The following is a 23,384-nucleotide window of genomic DNA, read 5'->3' as shown; positions in this document are numbered from 1 at the left end:
ATAGATGTTCAACAGTAAACTATTGTAGCAGTATGTTGATGAGGCACTGGCCATGTAACTGTGTATTATTGGCGGGTTGTGAACAGTGAAAGTAAAGAATTGTGAAACGCAAATGTGTACCTGTCAGCTACATCATTTGAAGTAGTCGTGTTGAACTTCCACCACCCTCCCCCTTCTCTTTTCAGCCAGTATAGCAACACAGTACGTTAACACTGAGGATAATCAATGATGAAATAAAGCAGACAAACATCACAATCTCACAAAATTCCTTCGCTCGTTAGTCTTCCGTTACTGAAGGAATTCCTTGAGTCAATGCCTGTTCTTAAAAAACTATGTGGAAACAGAATAATAGTATCTTGGTAAGGGACAATAATTACAATACACTCCTGGCAGTTTGTCCTCTTTTTTTTTTATTCAAAACAATTACTTATTTGCTTATGAACCTGCTAGTCCTTTCTCAAGCATGGTATTCCTTGGGGTTAGGGTAATAAGACGATTACTGTTTTCAGCAAGTTCAGTAATAGTCACACGCCCACGTTGTTTAACAAATTTGGCAACTGCCTCCATCTCTGGTTGGGAAATGTAGATGAACTTGCCTCTATCATCAATCACACCTGAAACATTACAATCAGAGTTAACACTGCATATCCCAAGGGTCACAAATAATATTAGCAGCTTAGTCTTTGTATTAATTAAGAACTAAATGTTGCATCTGAACAATAGCATTAATAAAGAAGCAGAAATAGTACAACACCAAGAAGAATGCGGTGTGTGTAATTCTTCTCACTTACATTTCTGACTTGACTTTAACAATAGCAGCCTGAAATTTCAGTTCCTCTTCTATTTGGCACATTTCCAGTGATACTTTTTTAAATTACATGTTGACACTTAAGTAACTGTACTGTTTTAAAACTGGCTAAATTGTTTTGGAATTTCTTTGAGTATGGAAGTAACATTACACTATTTCAAATGCTTGTAGACATTTCACTTGCCTGTACACTGTTGATTTATACTTTATTTGAAAGATATGAGCTATCTAACTAATTCACACTCTTGTTACTAAACAGACCTATCCTCAGCCTAAAGGTTGGTTTAACACTGAAGTACTTCACTATGTGTGGTTCTGTTTGAGGCAGTATGTACTTGCCTCCAACCTTTGAACTGACTGCTCCAGCCACTAATAGGGCCAAACAGTTCAATATAAGCCCCCCCCCACAAAGAGATTATCAGAGGTAACAGACAAAACACACAGGATTTGCGGTCTTACACTACTACAAGGTACTGATAACATAATTATGAATGTAAGGTTAGAATTTAATATCATGTCAACAAGGTAAGAAGAGGGAAGAAAATCAGTAGTGTAGTTCTTAAAAGGAACCACCCAGCATCTGTCTGAAGCAGTTTATGGAAATAATGTGAAACTTAAATGTGGAAGGGAATACGAACTGCCGTCCTCCCAAATGAGTGTCCAATGTGCCACCTCACATGGATATTTGTATAAGTCTTGACTATATGATAAATTTACCATGTACCATAGGCTACAACAATGACTTTTGTAATGGGAACTTAATGTTTATTTAAAGTGATAGTTGACTTTTTTGTGAAGTACAGTTGTGTAATACCATTTATATTTCTCAAAATGTTATCTAATATAACATGAACCATCCCTGGTGCATACCAGATATTGCTTTCATGTCTGTAGAATAATTTTAATTCAGGGTGCCCTATGTGCTGCTTTGCAATAAATTTTAAAGTGAAAGTCTTAGTAATGCTGAATCCATTGGATCGCCTCTGTCTGTAGTAATTCAAATATCATACATAAGAAGTAAGCTTTTGATTTCACACAATCTGACCTCTGAATATGTTCTAGAATTCTGCTCCTAACAGGTGTGATATAGGACAGTTGTTCTGTGGCTCATTTCTCCCACCTTTTGATGGCAGGTCTGACTTGAACTCTCCCACATCCAGCACTAAGCACTCAGTAGTCGTGTTAAAGGATTGTTAACAGTGAAGTTAACTGTGTAGTAATATCTATTTTTGTAATGAAATTCTGTGTGTCTAAAAATGACTCATCTTTGCAATTCTTAAGGCTTTTCCGGTGAGGCACTGTAGTGTTGAATAATCATGTTTCTGTCAGTTATTCTCGTCATTCCTCCACAATATTTCAACTGCGTGACTCATATAGTTTTCTGCAGGTGCTGTCTCATACTGGTTCCAGTGTGGAACAAGTCCGATATTTATGCCTACGTTGTGCTAGGTGCTCCACACCGTGTTAGGCGCTCTGTCTGTGGTACGCGCTGACCAATAGCAGCATCTGTAGATTTTCTTCTAGCCACGGCTATTCCGAATGCTGTGTGCATACTTAGTGTGTATTATCTGTTGTCAATATTACTGTAGAAGTTCTAAATGATGTCCACGCCGTGCTAGCCATTTTATCTTCAGATTGTTGTCTTTAAGTTCTCCTGTGATCTAGCCCATTCTGTAACTGTGATGCGCCGTTTTAGGCACTCTGTCCAAAGTCCTTACCCGCCAGAAGTGGCTGCAGTGTTATTTTAAGGCCAATGGTGTTCGAATTGCAGCTTGAGACTTGGAAGAATGTCCTCAGGTACTGTGTCTAGATCAAGTGCTGGGTTCCCAGCCGAGCTCAGCTGGTAACCCATATCAGGCTTAATGACATTCTCCCTGACTTCAATCTCAATAGATTTTTTGATGACACTGTCCCAGTGTCTCAATGTTTGTGTTAAAATCTTGGCATCATTATATGCCATAGAATGGTTGAATTCTACACAATGCTTGGCAATGGCTGACTTGGTTGCCTGTCTCAGTCTGGTGTGTCTTTGGTGCTTATTGCACCTGGTGTCAACAGTCTGACAGATGTATGCAATACCATTCACATGGTTAGGTGATTAGCACCCAGTTTCTGTAGACACAGTTCATCCTTCAGACTCCCTAGCAGAGCCTTAATCTTGGTGGATGAAAGGAACGTGATTCCGGTGTTATGTTCCAGTAGAATTGTGCTGATTTTGGCGGATATTGGTCTGACGTGCCAAACATGCAGCCTTCCGTATTTTTTCTTGTACTTCAGGAACCTCGGATGGGGAAACAGGGCACAGTGCCTTTTGAACATCTCAAAAGATTATCCATTTTGGTAGAACACAGATTGTAGATGCTCTATCTCTGTCACCAAATTATGAGAATCTGACAGAGTTCATGCCCAGTGAACCAGAGTTCTGAGTCCACCATTTTTCTGTGCCTAACGGTGGCAGCTACTGGTTTGCAGGTACAAGTCAGTGTGAGTGGGTTTGTGATACACACTGTGACTGAAGGTACTATCTGCCTAGTACATCCAGGAAAGGGATTAGTCCATCCTTCTCCAGTTCACTGTATATTTAACGTAGGGTGGTGTGAGTTTAGGTGGTCCAAGAAAACATTGAGCTTTTCCCTCCCATGGTGTCATGACAAAGATGTCATTCACGTACCTAAAAAAGCATTTCGGTTGATAAGGGGCCAATGTAAGTGTCTCCTCTTCAAACCTTTCCATAATAAAGTGATTGGCCGCCATCATCACCAGTGAGAGAGGGTTGCCTATTGCCACTCCTTCCGTTTGCTCATAGAACTGACCCCCATATAGGAAGTGTGTCAAGGTCAATAAGTACCTGAATAAGTCCAGGAGAGCACCATCAAACTTTTCTCTAATCAGTTCATGTGAATCATTCAGTGGTACACAGGTGAACAGGGAGACCACATCAAAAACTGACCATAATGTCAGAGTCCATGATCTGTAAATGTCTGAGGTGCTGTAGGAAATCCTGCGAGTTGCGAATGTGATGGGTACACTTCCCCACATATGGCAAGAATGCCTTTTTAAGGTGTTGAGCAGAGAGGTAGGTGGCTATGCCAATGTTTCTGACCACTGGACACAGAGGAACCCCTTCCTCGTGTACCTTAGGTACGTCACGCAAGTCTTTGTGGTACTGGTGCTTTAGTCCTTAGCAGCTTAACAATCTTTTCCAGAAGGCCGGTTTCCTACAGAGGAGCCCTGGTGGTCTTATTCACCTTGTCTGTGGGACCCCAAGTCTGGGATTTCTGAGGATTTTCTACGACACCTCTGGCAGCTACAGATCACAGACTGTGAAAGTATAGTCAGTTTCAATTTGGTCTCCCAATTTACCCACGTACCACTGAATGATTCACTTGAGCTGATTGGAGAAAAGTTCAACGGTGCTCTCCTGGACTTATTCAGGCACATATTGACCTTGACATATTTCCTATATGCGGGTCAATTCTACAAGCAAACCGAAGGGTTGGCAATGGGCAGCCCTCTCTCATTAGTGGTTGCCAATTTCTTTAAGGAAAGATTTGAAGAGGCGGCACATACATTGGTCCCAGACGAATGAAATGCTTTTTTAGGTACATGGATGACACCTTTGTTGTACGACCATGTGGGAGGGAAAAGTTAAAGGTTTTCTTTGACCACCTAAACTCACATCACCATAACATTAAATTCACAATATTTAATCACTAGCTTAAAAACTATTTTTCTCATAGATTTATACTTTGAAATACAATAGAGGGAAACATTCCACATGGGAAAAATATATCTAAAAACAAAGATGATGTAACTTACCAAACGAAAGCGTTGGTATGTTGATAGACAAACAAACACAAACACACATACAAAATTCAAGCTTTCGCAGCCCACAGTTACTTCATCAGGAAAGAGGGAAGGAGAGGGAAAGATGAAAGGATGTGGGTTTTAAGGGAGAGGGTAAGGAGTCATTCCAATCCCGGGAGCGGAAAGACTTACCTTAGGGGGAAAAAAAGGACAGGTATACACTCGCACACACACACATATCCATCTGCACATATACAGACACAAGCAGACATATGTAAAGGCAAAGATGTTGTTGAATGACAGGTGAGGTATGAGTGGCGGCAACTTTAAATTAGCGGAGGTTGAGGTCTAGTGGGTAACGGGAAGAGAGGATATATATTGAAGGGCAAGTTCCCATCTCCAGAGTTCTGATTGGTTGCTGTTAGTGGGAAGTATCCAGATAACCCGGATGGTGTAACACTGTGCCAATATGTGCTGGCCGTGCACCAAGGCATGTTTAGCCACAGGGTGATCCTCATTACCAACAAACACTGTCTGCCTGTGACCATTCATGTGAATGGACAGTTTGTTGCTGGTCATTCCCACATAGAAAGCTTCACAGTGTAGGCAGGTCAGTTGGTAAATCACATGGGTGCTTTCGCACGTGGCTCTGCCTTTGATCGTGTACACCTTCTGGGTTACAGGACTGGAGTAGGTGGTAGTGGTGGTGGGAGAGTGCATGGGACAGGTTTTACACTGGAGGCGGTTACAAGGGTAGGAGCCAGAGGGTAGGGAAGGTGGTTTGGGGATTTCATAGGGATGAACCAAGAGCTTACGAAGGTTAGGTGGATTGCGGAAAGACACTCTTGGTGGAGTGGGGAGGATTTCAAGAAGGATGGATCTCCAGTCCTGTAACCCAGAAGGTGTACACGATCAAAGGCAGAGCCACATGTGAAAGCACCCACGTGATTTACCAACTGACCTGCCTACACTGTGAAGCTTTCTATGTGGGAATGACCAGCAACAAACAGTCCATTCGCATGAATGGACACAGGCAGACAGTGTTTGTTGGTAATGAGGATCACCCTGTGGCTAAACATGCCTTGGTGCACGGCCAGCACATCTTGGTACAGTGTTACACCGTCCGGGTTATCTGGATACTTTCCCTTCAATATATCCTCTCTTCCCATTACTCACCAGGCCTCAACCTCCGCTAATTTCAAGTTGCGCCACTCATACTGAACCTGTCAGTCAACAACATCTTTGCCTCTACTTCCGCCTCGACTGACATCTCTGCCCAAACTCTTTGCCTTTACATATGTCTGCTTGTGTCTGTATATGTGCGGATGGGTGTGTGTGTGTGTGTGTGTGTGCGTGTGTGCGTGTGCGTGTGCGTGTGCGCGCGTGTATACCTGTCCTTTTTCCCCCCCTAAGGTAAGTCTTTCTGCTCCCGGGATTGGAATGCCTCCTTACCCTCTCGCTTAAAATCCAGCCTTTCGTCTTTCCCTCTCCTTCCCTCTTTCCTGATGAAGCAGCCGTGGGTTGCGAAAGCTTGAATTTTGTATGTGTGTTTGTGTTTGTTTGTGTGTCTATCAACATACAAACGCTTTCGTTTGGTAAGTTACACCATATTTGTTTTTAGATATATATTTTGAAATACATACACAAACATGATAGTCAACTGTCCTGCATTTTTACCTGTAAGAGTTCCTTCAGCTTGAAGTTCTTGTATCCTGTCAATAACATTTTGTGTCTTGAGCTTAAATGTTGCAGCCAAATCTTCCAGAACCACCACCTTCATGTTCTGTAAATAAAACAGTGAGAAAAATTGAGCAATTAGTTAAACATAGTGACCTATAAGAGCATAAATCATTCCCCAAGTGACGAGTAACTGACACTGAGGCGCACAGAGGCACCAAGAAAAGAGCTATTAGCAGTGGTATGTACATAGACGAAAATATAGTCAAACTGAACCTAACCATTCTGCAATTCCTGGAGAGGGAAGGGGGCGCAGAGAGAGAGAGAGAGAGAGAGAGAGAGAGAGAGAGTACGGCGAGGGAGGGGGGGGGGGGGGGGGGGGCGACACGCAGCCCATCTCCTGTTTACAATTCAGTGGGATGCAGTGAGATCCTAGAATCCCAAGCAAAATAGGATTCGGAGTGTGGTAAACAAGAAGGAAAGAAGATTAGGGTTTAATGACCCTAGGACGTTGAGGTAATTAGAGACACATATGGAGAAGCAAATTGGCTAGGCCCTTTCAAAGCAGCCATCCCGGCATTTTCCTGGAGAGATTTGGGGAAATCACAAAAAAAGTAAATCTTGATGGCTGTCTACTAGCGACTGTGTAACCTTGCTTTGTGTACGCAAGTTGGGCAAAATTCAAGCATCTTGGTAGCATTTCAGCACTAAACAGTGGACAAGAGGAATATGTCAAATCAACAGGATGAAGAAAAAGATTTCAGTTGAAATGGTTTCCTTTGAGCGTGATACATAGCTCTGAATGTTACACTGCAAAGGAGAATGATGATAAAATGCAGCTGAGATGAGAATGTTTCACCGCTTGGTGGGAGTTGTTACGACAGTTGTCACCATTGCACACAAAGTGAGAAAGAAGCTTATAAATTGGTGGATGACGATCACATGCCAAACTCTACAAGGGACCCAAAAAGTAACTGGGCACAGAACAGTTATTGAGGATATGTCAGTCACATAAATCAGCAGTAGCCCCTGAAAGTACTGCTGCTGTTTTGATCAAACGGCACAGTGAAACCAAGAACTAAATCTCCATAAAACAATAAATGTGAAAAACCTGAACTGCGAGTTAGCTGCAAGTAATTCATTTTATTGTTCTCAAAGAATAAATATTGCATTTACGGATAATGAACAAGTGCAAAAATATTCAGAGGGTGAGTATTTGAGGAAAAAAGACTGTAGTATGGAAAGAAACAATCTAAATTGCCTTCCCATTCACAAGGGAAAAATATTCCAATATGACAGAAAGAAAGCAAAATTCCATCACCAATGATGTCATTAGAGCTGGAATACAAGCTCAGACAGGACAAAAATGGGGGAAGAAAATCAGATGTATCTCTTCTGGTTGATATCATTTGTCTTCATTGTTTTAAACCACGATCTACATGAACATAAGTATGAACACTGTGCCACCTCACTTTGAATGGACAAGACACACAATCCTTGTATGAACATGACAGGTAATGCTAAAAGCCTACATTATATGCAACAAACTTAAATAACATAACACTTATTTTTTAACATACTTTAATATGCTCAACAAATTCCTGAAGCAGATTTGATTCGCCCTCAGTTTCAGCATTTTCATCAAAGCCCTCCTCCTCAACACTGAATGCTGCTTTCATTTTTAGATATTCCTCATGCTCCTGACGTTCCTTTTCCTCAAGAGCACGTCTCTCAGCTTCTTCTTTTTGTTTCTGTTCTAGGGCAGCACGTTCTTCTTCTTTTTGTCTTTCAGCTTCACTCTGTTCCTGGCGGCGCTTTCGTTCCTCACGTTCTCGTTCTTCTGCCTGGGAGTCAAATAAAATTCATGTTAGGAATCATAGATAAACTGCTCACTACAAATATTAATTACCCTCATTATTTCAGCTACACCTAAATGATTTGAAATTAAGTTTTCGAATTCAGCTTAAAAACAGAAGTGCAGCAACATACAAGGGATGTTCAATAAGTAATGCAACACATTTTCCTCAGCCAATTTTGATTGAAAAAATGCAGAATTTATTGTGGAACATCGTGGAATATTCTGCTACAGCCTGTAGTTTCATGAAGTTCCAAGATGTGGCGCACTATACGTAGAGATGGGGAGATTATTGATGCAGCAAGGTACTGAGTCCAATATAAGGCCATCATACTGAATGGAGATTATGTTGAAAAACAGGGTCTTTGTGGCCAAAAGAGTGTTGAATAATATGGTATATTGGAATCCTGAATAAAACCGCCTGCTTTCAGGGGAAAAAATGTTGTGCATTAGTTACTGAATTTCCTGCATACATAGAGTGAACTTGGAAAGGGGCAGTTATCAATTACTCACGAGATCAACATGAGGATCTGTTTACAAGCTTCCTGCTGCAGTTATTACCATCACTATAATTTAAAACTGAGCAGACCACAAGTCTTTATAGATGACTATTTTTCCTCTGCATGTCAGTTATTTAAATGGACATGTCAGTCTTATTTGTAGAATTCCATGGAGTCGTCCTAAGTCACATCATAACTTCTCCATGGTATTTCAGCAAACTGACTTGATGCCATCTTCAGGTGGTACCTGATGAACACCACCCCACTCAGGTCAGCATGCTATATACATTGGCTGTTACTGCTTGATCACTCCCACCTGTTGCTGTCTGTGCAGCTGCCACATTGGGCTATGGGGGAGTTGATGTGCCACTCCCCCCCCCCCCCCCCCCCTGCTGACACCGCCAAATCACCGTATCATAATACTATGCTTTGTGTCGGCTCAGTGCAGAGTTCCATGCCTAACTCAGTTATAGGCTGTTATCTTTGTTAATTAGAACATCTTTGACCATAATGTCAACGTGCTCAAACCACACAATCTTATGAGAGGAAGATTGAGCAAGTACCTTGATTTTGATTTAATCTGTAGCATGGCCAATGTTTATACTATGGTTGGTCTGCTATAATTGAGTGTGGTCTTATGTTTGTGGCACATCTCTTCTACCGCGTGAAGTTTTCAAATGAATGCCTTGCTATTTTGGTATGGAATTTGGCACACCCCTGGTTTGCAAAGGCCTGGACCATTCTTTACTGAATCTAGTTGTCAAGGCTTCAAGAGGTGAGCAAAAAATGCATCTGAAATTGTGTCAGTCCAACATTCTGCTGGTTTTCTGGAGGTATTGCTGAGAAATGGAATGCATTCCAGTGATTTGTGCTACCCTTTTCTTCTTGCTGCTGTGTAGGTACACTCTTTCTGAACACATGCACAACCACAAATCATTAGTGTGCATCCTGTCCGTTGGCAGTACCTCTAGAAATCAGCAGTATCTTGGAACGATACAATGTTTAATACATGTATCCCCCCTCCCCCTCCAAGATTTTGGCACCACCAGTTTCACGGTGAGATATCCTTTACTGAACACTGTGGTATCACGGTTTCAGGGGTGGGAAAAATACACATTTAGCATTGTGTCGCACCAAAATTCTGCTGATTTTACTAGAGGTACTGCTGACAAACAGGACACAGGCAAATGATTTGTGCTTCTCTTTTTCTTCCTGCTGCTCTTATCTGCTGGTTGGTATCCCCATTTCTTTGGAAACTTGTCTCCATGTGCTTCAGCTCAATTGGACAACTGTCTTCCTTGCAGATGGATCAAGCCCTCTGAACAAGTGATTTTAAATGCCTTCACGCTGGGAGTAAATGTGGCTAATGGAAACCTGTAGATACAGATCAGTTTGTGTAGGCTTTCTGCATACAATGCCCCTCCCCCCCTCCCGCCCTTCCCCCCCATCTTGCCTTCTGGTTTCCACTTCCCAAACCAGAGGGCCTCCCAATTCCCTGGCAATGAGGCAAGGAATACATTGGGGAAACTGTATGCACATGGTAGAAGAGAAGTGCCATTGACTTAGATGCCACACTGAATTATACCAGACCACTCAATCACTGTGGCCAACATAACAAAAATTTGCCAGGTTACAGCCTACAACAAAATCAAGATACTTAGGTTATCTTCCTACTTTTTGGATTGTATGATTAATTTCAATCACCCTTCAGTCTCAAAGATCATCTAATTAATGAAGATAATGGACTAAAACTATGTCAGGTGTGGGAACCTGCACTGAGTTGACAAAAAGGGATGCGTTCTCGTATAGTGAGGTAAGCGCCTGGTTGCAGTAGCATGGAGACAAGGGTTGCAGTTGCAAGGGGTTGTTAACACTCCCACCATCCCCTGCAGTAATTGCACAGATAGCAGGAGCAGCAGAGTGATACATAGGACACTGACCCTAGCAGCAAAGCAGTCATTTGAACATCTGAAACCTCCTGAAGATGGCAACAAGTATGTCAAAATGTGCAAAACTTGTGATGTGACCTGGATGGATACCTACATCCAAGAATTCAACAAGTTAAAAATATGCCAGGAAAATATCAGTTTGTGTATCTAGTCTTACTTCTCAAGCTACTTGAGTATTTAATACTTGTGTTTACTTGCTATACATCTTTGCCAGTGGTCCCTTTCTGCAACCAATGTCTCTTGCTGGTAGCAGCTGCTGCATCCCTTGTCCTTATAATATAGTCAATGTACTTTTGTCCAGGCATTCCTATGCTGTTGTTCATGTTCCTCCACAGCACCTTCCATTGGTTCAGCTCTCAGCAAGCTGTTATATGTTAGTAGATATTAAATCCACTCCTACTGCAACCCTCAGAGGGTGTTCCAGAACTAATTCTACATTTCCCCAATGCCTTTGTTGACTTTAGCTATTTTTCAGCTTACTAGAAAGGAGCACATTTTGAAAACTTTGATTTTTTTTCCTTACTAGTCTCCCACTGCTGGCCTTTTAATGAAAACTGGCCAATGTTTATCTACTGATTCTATGCTTTATGGGTGATTCCAGAAGAACTAGAAAATACCCATCTACTATGCTCATAACCTCTTCATTGGAATCAAAATATTATCTAGCCACAAATCTGGTGAATAGCGTAGTTGTTCCATGAATTCATATCGGACTCTCACTGTTTTTACACTGCCAAAGCATGTCTTGGGGCAGTTCTGTCCCAGGCTTCATTTCACTTTTTTTCCAATTTTCTAGAAATATTGCCTAGTGTTTTCCAGTTATTGTGCTACTCATTTCAAGATTAATAAATGTGAAGACTCAAAAAATGTTGTGCACAATCAACATATTTTTTTGCTGGGTTGCCGGCTTCCACCCACCTCTTTTGAGTGCCGTGTGATTTATGACTCACGGTAATGAAGCAGTTTAAATGCTTTTTAAAATGGTATAAAAATAATGTAGAAATTGATTTCAACTTATTTTCATCAGCCTTCAACAAAGGATAGTAATAGTTCAATAGTTTAGACATTTTACCCACGGAACTGCAGAGATTGCTATATAGTGTTCTAAAAAAGGTCTCAATCACATTTACTTACTTTGTGAGACATTTGAATCAATAGACATCAACAGAAAAATTTGAGGCAGCAACAATGTGGGCATCAAGGTAAATGAAAATGAAATGACTGCGTGGCATTACTGACCAGGAGACCCCATCCACTGTTGTTCAGCGATATAGTGCAAGTTTTTCTATCTCACATCACTGTGGTGGCTCACACATCAATGATGAGATGATTAAGACAACACAAATATCCAGTCCCCAAGCAAAAAAAATTTCTGACCTAGCCAGGAATCAAACCGATGACCCCATGTTCTGAAAGCAGCAACGCTAAACACTAGACCATGACCATAATACCGAATGGCATCTGCCAAGTGCTAAGCAGCAGCCTACTCAGCACTCAGTGCCCACATCGCTGCTGCCTCAAATTTTTCTGGTTGTGGGCTACTAATCAAAATCTCTTACAACAGCAAGTAAATGCAGCTTTTTACAGACAATAATGGTTCAGTTGGAGCCTACAACCAAGTTAACACTGCCTGAAAATTACCAGATGTTCTGTCAAAATACTTATTTAAGAGGAAATTAAACTTCTAATTCACAGTATCAAGATTGTTCACTTCTTCCCTCTGTTTCTCTGTAAGCTCCCTTAATGTGTAATTGCCGAGTCACTACAGGTTCTACTTTGTGGCATAACTTCCACTTATAAAGCAAACTCTGCTTGACAACATTCAGTTCCTCAAATTAATGCAAGCACTATATGATACAGAGCAACACCACCTTTGAGATGCAAATTAAACCTTATTGCAATGCAACAATTCGATGTACAAAAAAGAGATTTGATTTAGCAAGTAAAAATTGTGTTTAAGTCAACAATACTGGAAGTGCTGATAAGAATTGTGTTCCTCTACTGCCCATATGCTAGCAACTAGTCAGTTTCTAGAAAATAACGGAAGGAAAGTTTTATTTTTAACCAATGAGAAGCAAAAAAAAAAAAAAGTGATGTGCTCTTATCAGCGAAAGCTTTTGTTCAGAATTTGTTTCTTGCTCTCCGCCATTTCTTGTAATATATACTCCAGTCTGAGGTTGTGATTACATTTTCACATGAGAATTTTCCTTTACAATGTCTCCAAACAAAGTGTCAGTGTTGTTTTTAGTACATAGCACATCACAAGATAATATTACGATCAGTATGTAATTGATTAGGTACAATTCATCAGCACAAGCACATAGTCTGCCTAATATTTTGTCATAAGGAATCATTCATTGTAGGCAATATTTTGTTTGTTTCAATTTTTACAGTTCATGAATTATTTTATTTGTTGTGTGGTAATGAACACTGCCACATGCAGGTTTGTTGAAAATTATGAGTGGAAAAGTTCAATATCATTCTCTTGGCCTGTTCTGACAGTTTAATAAGGAGGCCATTATCAGAAATTAACTGTAAATACATTACATCACCACAATAAACATAAGAGTCTGTTTCTCATAATAAAACAACACAAGTGATCACTTAGTACTTGATTTGTGAGTAGACCAGTGTGTACCACATTTAACTGAAATTGTCATGTGTATGTTTGTGTTTGTTTGTGTGTCTGTCAACCTGCCAGCACTTTCATTTGGTAAGTCACATCATCTTTGTTTTTAGATATATATAGTTCCAGTTTTGAGAAGATAAAAACTATTTAGCATCATGTTTGCATAAAGCATTCAACTAATGGAAAAATGAATAGTTAATTAAAGTTGTTGGCTTGAATCAGTGACATAGGCAACATGCAACAAACATTGTACTTAACATGATGACTAAGCATGATATCTGTGGTGACTGTTTAAAAAGGGCTATGCTAGAGATCAGTCTGTTACCACAACCAGGCTTTTTATTTCACATTTGTCAGCTTTGCCAACTGACACCAAACTGAAAATATGCACCAAAAGGTGCTGCCACAGCATTCATTAACATAATGTCACAGATTAAAGCCAAAGTTTAGTACTGAATATTGCTCTTGACCCTACCTAACTTCAAGAACAAATAAGTTTCCCCACAAGTCAAAATTTCAGTAACAATGCCAGAAAACATTTTTGTAACTGTCTGTATATCATCTTAATAATTTTTACCATAAATAAAATTGTCAGTTCCATATTTGTACTTCTGAATAATTTACAAGTTTGAGAGAGTTGAATGAAAAGAAGGATTAGGCATGTGTTCTGCACGAGACCTGGCAACTGTTCTGCACCTCCACCTACTCCTGCCAAAGTATCAATCCTTAAGTAACTGAACAGACTAAAGGTGATGGAACGCAAATCCTGTCACACCTAACAGCAAGCACAATAAACACTGCTACTAAAATTTCTGATTACATCACCATCCTCATTCTTCAGCAGAAACTGGGTTAAAAGATTCCATTAAAAGCTAAGGAATCCTATTACATTAGGATTTCTTATGAAGTCAATCAACACAGCGAAGTTCTTAGTGCACTCAACCCTTCAAGTGACACTGATAAATGTATGTGCCACTGGAACTATCATACATATTTTTTTCACCCAGTTCTTTGCTATGAATGTTTGCCACCCTATACCTCATGGTGGACTTAGAAATAAATAATAAATTGAGCACTTTTATTCGTTACTATTCCCAACAAATATATGCTGATATGTGTTTCATTGTTATGCAATACATTTTGTCACTTAAAGGATTAAAACGACATCCCCAACAAGGCTATTGAAGACATAATCAGACAGTCAATGATAGAATGAAATTTTAACTCTGCAGCAGAGTGTGCACCGATATTAAATATCCTGGCAGATTAAAACTATGTGCCAGATCAAGACTTGAACTTGGGATCTTGGCCTTTCATGAGCAAGCGCTCTACCAACTGAGCTATCCAAGCATGACTCATGACAGGGGTCCCGAGTTTGATTCTAATTTTGGCACGCAGTTTTAATCTGCCAGGAAGTTTCATATCAGCACACATTCCACTGCAGAGTAAAAATTTCATTCTGGAAACAACCAGGCTGTGGCTAAGCCATGTTTCTGCAATATCCTTTTTTCCAGGAGTGCTTGTTCTGCAAGGCTCGCAGGAGAGCTTCTGTGAAGTTTGGAAGATAGGAGACAAGATACTGGCAGAATTGCAGCTGTGAAGACAGGTTGTGACCCCTACGGTCGCAGGTTCGAATCCTGCCTTGGGCATGTATGTGTGTGATGCCCTTAGGTTAGTCAGGTTTAAGTAGTTCTAAGCTCTCGGGGACTGATGACCTCAGAAGTTAAGTCCCATAGTGCTCAGAGCCATTTGAACCATTTTTGTGAGCCGTGCTTGGGTAGCTCATTCAGTAGAGCACTTGCCCGCGAAAGGCAAAGTTCTAATCTGCCAGGAAGTTTCAGTCACTGATAACTAGTTTTTAGAGCCCTCTTTTTACACTTGTGTTAAGTCTAGAACCAACTAGCAATCACATGCTGAACCTTGAAACTACTCAATTGTGCTCTATGGGATAAAAAACAAGGATGTGTATAGAGAAGACTCCATCCTCCTCTGACCTCTGCAAAACTCTGAAGTGCACGGAGAAGGGTACATCCCATTAAACCATATGTTACAATTTCCTCCCTTTCCAACTTCATATATGAAAGCCAGGGTGAATGGCAGTTTAAATGTACCTGTAACACTATAATTATTCTCTTCTTGTTTTCACAGCTGCTATGGTAGCAACATGTGCAGGGCTATAGTGTATTTCCCGATTTCTCACTTGAATGTTTACAGTTAGGTTTTGGGGAAGCCTGACTTTTCAAGTGCTAAGAACAGCATGAACAACACAAACCTCCCTCTGAGCCTTGCGTTCAGCTTTTGCTTCCAGTTTTGCCCTCTTTTTTGCACCAACTTTTGCATCACCCAAGTCCAAACTTTCAGCTGTATCTTGTACAGGCTCATCTTCAGCTTCAGAGTCATCGTGTACAGCTGAAAGAAATAATGCCAAAATGTCACAAAAAAATTGAAGTTACCACCATAAAATAAGTGAATTAAGTAGATGTATAAATTGTTAATGGGCAATGAGATGCTTCGTAATACTATTATCGAACACTTTCATGAAAAAAGAAATAAAATTTAAGTCTCTGCAAATTGATTATTTTGGCCTTAGAAGCTAATAATACAAAACAATAACAACTAGAAGAGCATAGATCACTTAACTGAAAAAAAAAAAAAAAAACCTTATCCATTAACTGCTAACGTTAATCTAAATGAGAGAAGTACCAGAAGTATACCCATCACATACCATATGACAGTTTGTGGAACGTAAAAGTAGAATTTTTTGGGTCAACAGAGGTGCCCAACTCCACCCTTCAGCTTTGGCCTGTGACTTGTCTTGTGTTACATCACTGTGGCACAGTGTTTTTGAGTTGGGTCATGTTCGTAGATGGCGTGCTCTTGTGGTGGATGCTAACAACAGAAGTTGTTTGTGTTATGTGTGGTATTCGGTCATTTGACTTTGTGTAATAATTCTGTGACATAGTTGTTGGAGGAGTGTGCTCTGTTGGCCAGTGAGTTACTTTGATTTACTGTTTCGGAAGTTTATGCACATGAGTGTGTTAGGTATGATTTGTGTTGTGCGTTTCTTATAGACCAAAGTTTAAGAGTGTTTTCTTGTTTTTTGTAAGCAATGGACATGATCGAAAAACATAATAGGCTGTGCTGGGCAGTGATATGACGATGGCAATAAGGTTTTTGCAGGGGTTTGGCTTGATTGCAGACTACATGAGATGCCGTTTGTAATGAGCTTATGAAGTTGACAAGAGACCCAGCCTCTTTGACCCGGAGGCCGCATATGTGGCAGCGACACCATGACAATATTTTACCTGGTTCAACAGATCTAGATTGGCCATCAGAGAGATTGTTTTACATGCAAACTATTTCGGTTATTGTTCATCTTCACATCTTTGTGCACATGGGTGGTAATGGAAATCTAAAAGTTGCAGTCTGGAAAAAGGAAAATGGGAGGGGGTGGTTTTTGTACTGGTTTATGACGATGGGTTTTCAAATTGTGTTTTTCAGGTATTGCAAAGTCGAACTAAGAGGTTGCTGGTGTGGTTGACAGATGAATAAGTTGTGGATGGAAGTACTGTCATGAGTGATTCTTTTTCATCTTGCAAGGTTTTGATCATTTGGTAGTGAACCATAGTATTGAGTTTAAGAATTACGGCACTTGGGCTTGTACAAATACAATAGGGGGACTTGGGGGAGGGGGGCATTGAATCTGTTATAGGGAAGTGGAAGAGGTGCTCTTCCAATTAGTGGGGAGCATGTATAGGCCAAGCGTTGAGAGTTTAGTTGAGTCGGTTGGGGGGATTATTGGTGCGGTTTCTGAGATTTCTTTTCTTGAGTGGTATTAGGTGGGTTGTGGTTGGTTAAAAAGGGAGAGGGAGTTGGGATTGTTTGCAGGATTTTGTTGGTATTTGTGTGTGTGCTGTTATTTATGGTTTGTTTGCTTTGGTGCTTTTTTTTTATTTACTTCGGCCAGTGAATCTGGAAGTTTTAGGTTTTTGATTTGCATGTGGGTTTTGGTACTGTTGGGTTCGTTTGAGCTATGTAAGTTATGTGAAATTTATGAAACAGGGATTTTTGAATTGTGTTCGAGTTCTAGGTACAATGATTTAATTTGAGCTATAAGGTCAAGTGAAATTTGCAAGACCACATTTTGGAGCTTTCTGTCTTGGCTGTTTGGTATTGAGTGCTTCATTTGGGCTATATAAGTCAAGTGAAATGTAATATTCTTGTGGTTTTTATGGTTCGTAGCATTATGACATATTTTGACAATTTTTTTGTGTTTGATTTTGTGGATAATATTTTTTTTGGGATGGTGGTGGTGTTCATATTTTCATGTTGTCATGTATTTAGCTTGACCTCATCCTACACCCCCTACTTCCTGTGGTTGTCCTGTTAGTTCCATTTTATTGCAGGAGTGACATATTCTCATGCCCACCCCCTTGTGTATGCAGTAACGTTATGGCCCCTATATTGCATATGCTGGAAGTGTCCATGATCTCTATGAAGTCATGGGTCAAATCAGAAGAGTGGAATTGGACGCTTCCATAATGCCAATTTTAATACAACATTGTTCAAAAATTAGATAAATTAAGGGTGATAGCCATTATATATGTTTCACTTGTGCATCTGTTACCCAATTTTGATTTGGCTATTTATAAGGAAATGGAACATCCCTAACCACTAAATCTGCTGCTGCTGCTGCTGAGAAGGATGAGGCAGGAAAAACATGGAGGCACACAGTTGAAAATTTTCAAGCATGGGGAAAGTCTGGAGGAGGCATTTACCCAACAGTGGATGTCAAATCGTTGTCGACGGTGATTATGTGAAAAATGCTAGATTAAAGAATCCCTGAAGTTACTTTGCAGGAAAAATTAAATGCATGGTAGCATACTGAAAACCAAATCTTTTACAATACTGGTAGAATATATGAGTAACTTTTTGTGCAAGGTACCATGTCTGTTCTAGGATTCACATAACAGGCAATTTGCATCATCTACGTCAAAACAATCACCTACGTCAACACACACCAAAATTTCTTGCAGAGACAATGCACTTTCATCACAACGTCACCTGTGACAAATTCACGTTTATTAACAAAACCTCGCAAAAGATGGTTATCCTTGGAACCACACTACTCTCTCTCTCTCTCTCTCTCTCTCTCTCTCTCTCTCTCTCTCTCTCTCTCTCTGTGTGTGTGTGTGTGTGTGTGTGTGTGTGTGTGTGTGTGTGAGAGAGAGAGAGAGAGAGAGAGAGAGAGAGAGACAACGTGCAATTTCAGTGGAGACAGTTGTCACTCTGTGTGCCTTCACTGCTGTGAAAGCTGTTTGGTCGAAAAGTTACTTACCAAGCCTTGATGCGTCCTTCATTAGCACTGAGTCGTGCACAACCCCCTAGTGCAGTTAACGATACAGGTTCTTATCAGGAATGTTTCTTGTGCTAGTAAAATAATGGCATGAAGACATGGCCAGATAACAGAAAAAGATCTTGAAAGAGTTACATTTGAAGAATTGTCAGGTAGTCATACCAATTCATCCAGTATAAGTGTGCAGTGAGCTGGAAACTAAGTGATGTGTCAAAGGAAAGTTATTTATAGGAAAAAAATGGACATAAGTAGATACTACACCCTTCCACTAAATGAACACTGGCTGGTCATATCTCCTGACTGTAAAGAAGAGAAGTGCAAATCTAATCAGAAGTGATAGTCAAAACACACAAATAGTCAAACAGATTAATAATTATATGTCCATAATCAGTTGAAATGATTTGGTCTGTTTTTATTTATAATTTTATTTATTTATGTTTGCAGCAATATTCGGTAAAAGTTTTGGTTTAAGCTACATACACTGAGGTAACAAAAGTCTTGGGATAGCAATACTGGTATGCACACATATAGGGTCAACAGAAGTGACCGATTCCACCCATCTGGGTAATGGTGGTGGTGTGTGTGATGTAACTACCAGTGGTGAATGTGCCGAGTTTAACATGCGGTATTTGGTTAATTTGAATTTTTGTTGTCATTGTGGTTTTGTGTTTAGGTAGTTGGTTTGGTAATGTGGGTTGTGGAAGTGTTTTCATTGAGCTATTAAGGGTTTTTTGTTTTGTTTGCGTGTTTGACATTTTTGCTGGCTCTGATTAGTTTGGTGTTTGAAGCGCAAAATAAGTCCAAATTTTTCTTATTGCTTATTTGTTAGATATGGATATCATAGTGAAATCACAAGTGTATCGTTATGTTCTAAGATGAGGGATGATATGATGTCTGTCATACAGTTCCTGCAGATGTTCGGTCTTATTGCTGAATATGTTAGGTGTCACATTTGTGACAACACCATGAAGGTTGAGAAGAGTTCTGGCTCATATATGTGGTGTTGTCACACACACACACACACACACACACACACACACAGACAGACAGACAGAGAGAGAGAGAGAGAGTGTGTGTGTGTGTGTGTGTGTGTGTGTGTGTGTGTGTGTGTGAGCGCGCGCGCGCTTGTGTGCGCGCTTGTGTGCACGCGTGCGCACTGGACGCTGAGGCTTTTGCTGGTAAGTAATTATTGTTTTGGTTTTATTCTATAGTGATTGTGATGTTTATTGTATATTTACAGTAGGTCGGTTGTGTTTTAATTGACATAGTACATATGGGGTATCTGGGCCTTTCAATACTTCAGGTTTTTGTTCCACTTTTTAGAATTGTGGGTATTGATTTTTTGTATTGATAGCTGTAGCTGAGATAAATGTAGGTCACACAAAATGTCCAATGCCACTTTTTGGGGTGGTAGGTGTTGGTTTTTTGGTACTGATAGCTGCGGTTGAGCTACATACATCAAGGAAAATGTCCGATTCCTGTGGTTTTGTTAGTATAGCAGAACCTGTATTTTACATTTTTTTAGATACTTGTTATTTTGGGATGGTGCTGTGTTTTTGTATTGGTGTATATTTAGCTTGTCCCTACCCCAAAGCCGCAAGATTACACAACTGTTCACTGGTTTCATTTTATTTTTGGAGTGAGACATATTCGTACCATTTTTATTTTTGTTCATGTTTGTTGACATGTGTATGTAGTGATGCCACTGTCATTTTGTATCACTGGAAGTAGTCGTTTCTGCCATAATGACGATGTCATGGGGCAAAGCAGATGTGTGGAATCTGCCGCTTCTGTAATGCCCATATATAGATGACAATGGTATTGCCCTTAAAACAGCAGTGCATTAATGGAATTGTCACTTGTTCTGGGAGGATTCATTTGAAAAGGAGTCCAATGTGATTATGACTGCATGACATTAACAGGCTTTGAATCTGGTATAGTAGATGGAGCTAGACACATGGGACATTCCACTCCGGAATGTGTCAAGAGTGTGCCGAGAAGACCAAATTTCAGGCGTTACCTCTCACCACAGACATTCACTTAATAAGAGCAGCAGCATTTGCTTAGAGTTGACAGCACTAAAAGACATGCAACGCTGCATGAAATAACTATAGAAATCACTGTGGGTTGTACAATTAATCTATATGTTAGCACAACATCGCTTGCAGCGAGTCTCCTAGGCTCGTGACCATATCAGCTGGACCCTAGACGACTGGAAAACCATGGCCTTCATTTGCTAATAGCTCATAGTAGGGTTCGAATGTAGTGCAGACCCCACGAAGCCATGGACCGAAGCTGTCAACAAGGCACTGTGCAAGATGGAGGTGACTCCATAATGGTGTGGGTTGTATTTACATGGAATGGACTGGGTCCTCTCACCAATTTAACTGATCATTGACTGGAAACGGTTGTGTTTGGCTACTCAGACCATTTGCAGCTATTCATGGACTTCATGATTCCAAACAATGGACTTCATGATTCCAAACAACGATGGAATTTTAATGGCTGACTACGTGTCGCTGACCCACATTTGTTCACGACTGGTTTGAAGAATATTCTGTACAATTTAAGCGAATGATTTGGCCACCCAGACTGCCTGACTTTAATTCCATTTAAGATTTATGGTACATAATCGAGAGGTCGGTTTGTGAACAAAATCCTGCCCCGGCAACATTTTCGCAATTATGAACTCATATACAGGCATTATGGGTCAATATTGCTGCAGGGGAGTTCTAATAATTTGTTGAGTACTGCCACATCAAACTGCTAACTACACCCCCAAAAGGTCGTCAGACACAATATTAGCGGGATCCCATGACTTATCACCTCAGTGCAAACCATGATCTTTCAGTGCTTTCGTTTGGCTGTGAATAAACCATCTAGTTTCTCCTTTACATTAATCATACCCTTTTAACCACGAAATAAGATGATAAATGCTCGCCTTTATAAGCGACACGATTTAAAAAAAGTAACTACGGTATTACATTTGTGCTGTGGCGGTGATGCCCACATTTGGGAACGCATTAAGAAAAATTGACAGTGTGATTCCACGATTTAAAAAAAAAATCGCATTCAGAAAACAATTCGGCCTATATCCTCATATCACGGACTGTGACGTAGGTTCCCTGTCAGTACGTTATTTTCGTACAGTTATTCGAAAACACATTCCGTTATGCTGATAAAACTACTTCATGACATGCCCAAACAACAATTTTTCGAAATGAAGTTAATAATGCTTACCTGCTTCTCCCCTGGCTCTCAGGCGCGCTCTTGCTGCTACTGCTCTTCGCGGCAAACGTCTGTCTTGAACTCTCTGGTTGCCGGCTGCTCTAACTCTGGGTTCTGTTGTATCAAAATATTTTTTAACTGATTTCGAAGTGTGATACTAAGCTGTTAACAGTATTGTTTACGTACCATCTTGTACAACTTTCTTCTGCTTTAATAAAGCAAGGGCTATTAGCAGTATAACAAGCCCAGATGCAATTGTCAACAAAATAACAATGTCCATTTTCTTTCGTTCGGGGGGTAAACGCTAACGAATTGCAAACAAGATATTTTTTTCGCATTCCTTCCAAAACAACATAACCTTCCCTGTCAACGACAGCACAACATGCTAATACAAAATGCACATTCTTACTTGAGGTGGAACCATGAACTTTGAAGAACGTAGATACTCCACAAACAATATCTGTGCAGGCAAATCGTACCGCGATGAGTGACCAATTGCGCATGCATGTAAACTCTCATTTGTGTGAATAAATTTTCTCTCCGGCAGTAAATCACATACGTCACATGAAAAGCGTCTGACACGCATGCTTATCAGTCTAGTGTTTCTAGATTTCAGGACGATTCACACAACTTGTCAATGGAACGGACTGTCAGGCGATGTCATCGGCAAATATTAAAACATTCACGCGGAAAAACAACTCGACATGACCTCGCTTACCTCAGTACCGAACAGTGAAAATATGGTTCTGAGAGACCACTCTTCATTCAGAAAAGTGACTAAAATTTCGGAATTAAGGAAATATCAACGATAAGATTTATTAATAGCCAAATTAAACTTCATAACAAATGTTCTAGAACATTTTTTATGGTAAATGCGAGAAATGAAACAACATTTCAACACATCAACATTTGTTTGCTAGTGAAAATGTATAAATGCAAACACACAAAACAATATTTATCAGCGAATATGTATGGCCTTATGCATTTTTTTTTTTTTTCTTCTCCAGCAGAGCTGATTTTTTGACTGAATAAAAGGTTACTTGATGAAAATTGCTTCGTCATTTTACGTTCTTATTTATACGTAATATAAGCATCAGAGCTGTTCAGTTATTGTAAAACGTAAATCATTTTTCGTTTTTTGATATCTGGACGCTCTTATGAAACAACAAACAATGGAAATAATATTCAAGTCGTCATGTAGCATTTGCAATCTGTCAAGAGAACAAAGCAAAATAATAAAATAAAGACTAAGTAGACGCAAAAGCATAAAATGAACTATTAAAACTTTAGTGAGCGCAGCGAAAACAGGTTAACTTCCGATGTCATCAGATGACAACACAGTCTCTCCCAATCGATGTCTATGTCAAAACTATCTTTCCTTTTCGTCTCCGCATTGTAGAATGTTTTGACTTCATATTCCGTTTCGTTCTGTGAGTTGTGAGTCAGCCTTTACATTGCACGGTGAATTTTAAAGTGACAGATATGCCTCAGTGATTTGATTTTAATTGATATCTTATTTAATCCTTTACTTACATATTGTGCATGTAGTTTACTAGTAACATAAGACAAGTTAAG

General features: G+C 40.0%; 1 protein-coding gene across 1 annotated transcript; it reads right to left on the bottom strand.

Annotated features, from left to right (window-relative positions):
* Window positions 1-400: 400 nt before the first annotated feature.
* On the bottom strand, window positions 401-22,242 carry LOC126476996 (DDRGK domain-containing protein 1). The gene is made up of 6 exons (XM_050103584.1): window positions 21,996-22,242; window positions 21,822-21,923; window positions 15,498-15,634; window positions 7,873-8,136; window positions 6,293-6,398; window positions 401-614 (listed from the first exon to the last, which is right to left on the bottom strand). The coding sequence occupies exons 1-6, from the start codon at window positions 22,087-22,089 to the stop codon at window positions 436-438; spliced, it is 882 nt and encodes a 293-aa protein (XP_049959541.1). The 5' UTR covers window positions 22,090-22,242; the 3' UTR covers window positions 401-435.
* Window positions 22,243-23,384: the final 1,142 nt, after the last annotated feature.

The sequence above is a fragment of the Schistocerca serialis genome, chromosome 1 (genome assembly GCF_023864345.2).
Source record: "Schistocerca serialis cubense isolate TAMUIC-IGC-003099 chromosome 1, iqSchSeri2.2, whole genome shotgun sequence".
NCBI classification, from domain to species: Eukaryota; Metazoa; Arthropoda; class Insecta; order Orthoptera; family Acrididae; genus Schistocerca; species Schistocerca serialis.
The sequence above is the reverse complement of the archived record's forward strand: the minus strand, read 5'-3'. Positions and strand labels throughout refer to the sequence as shown.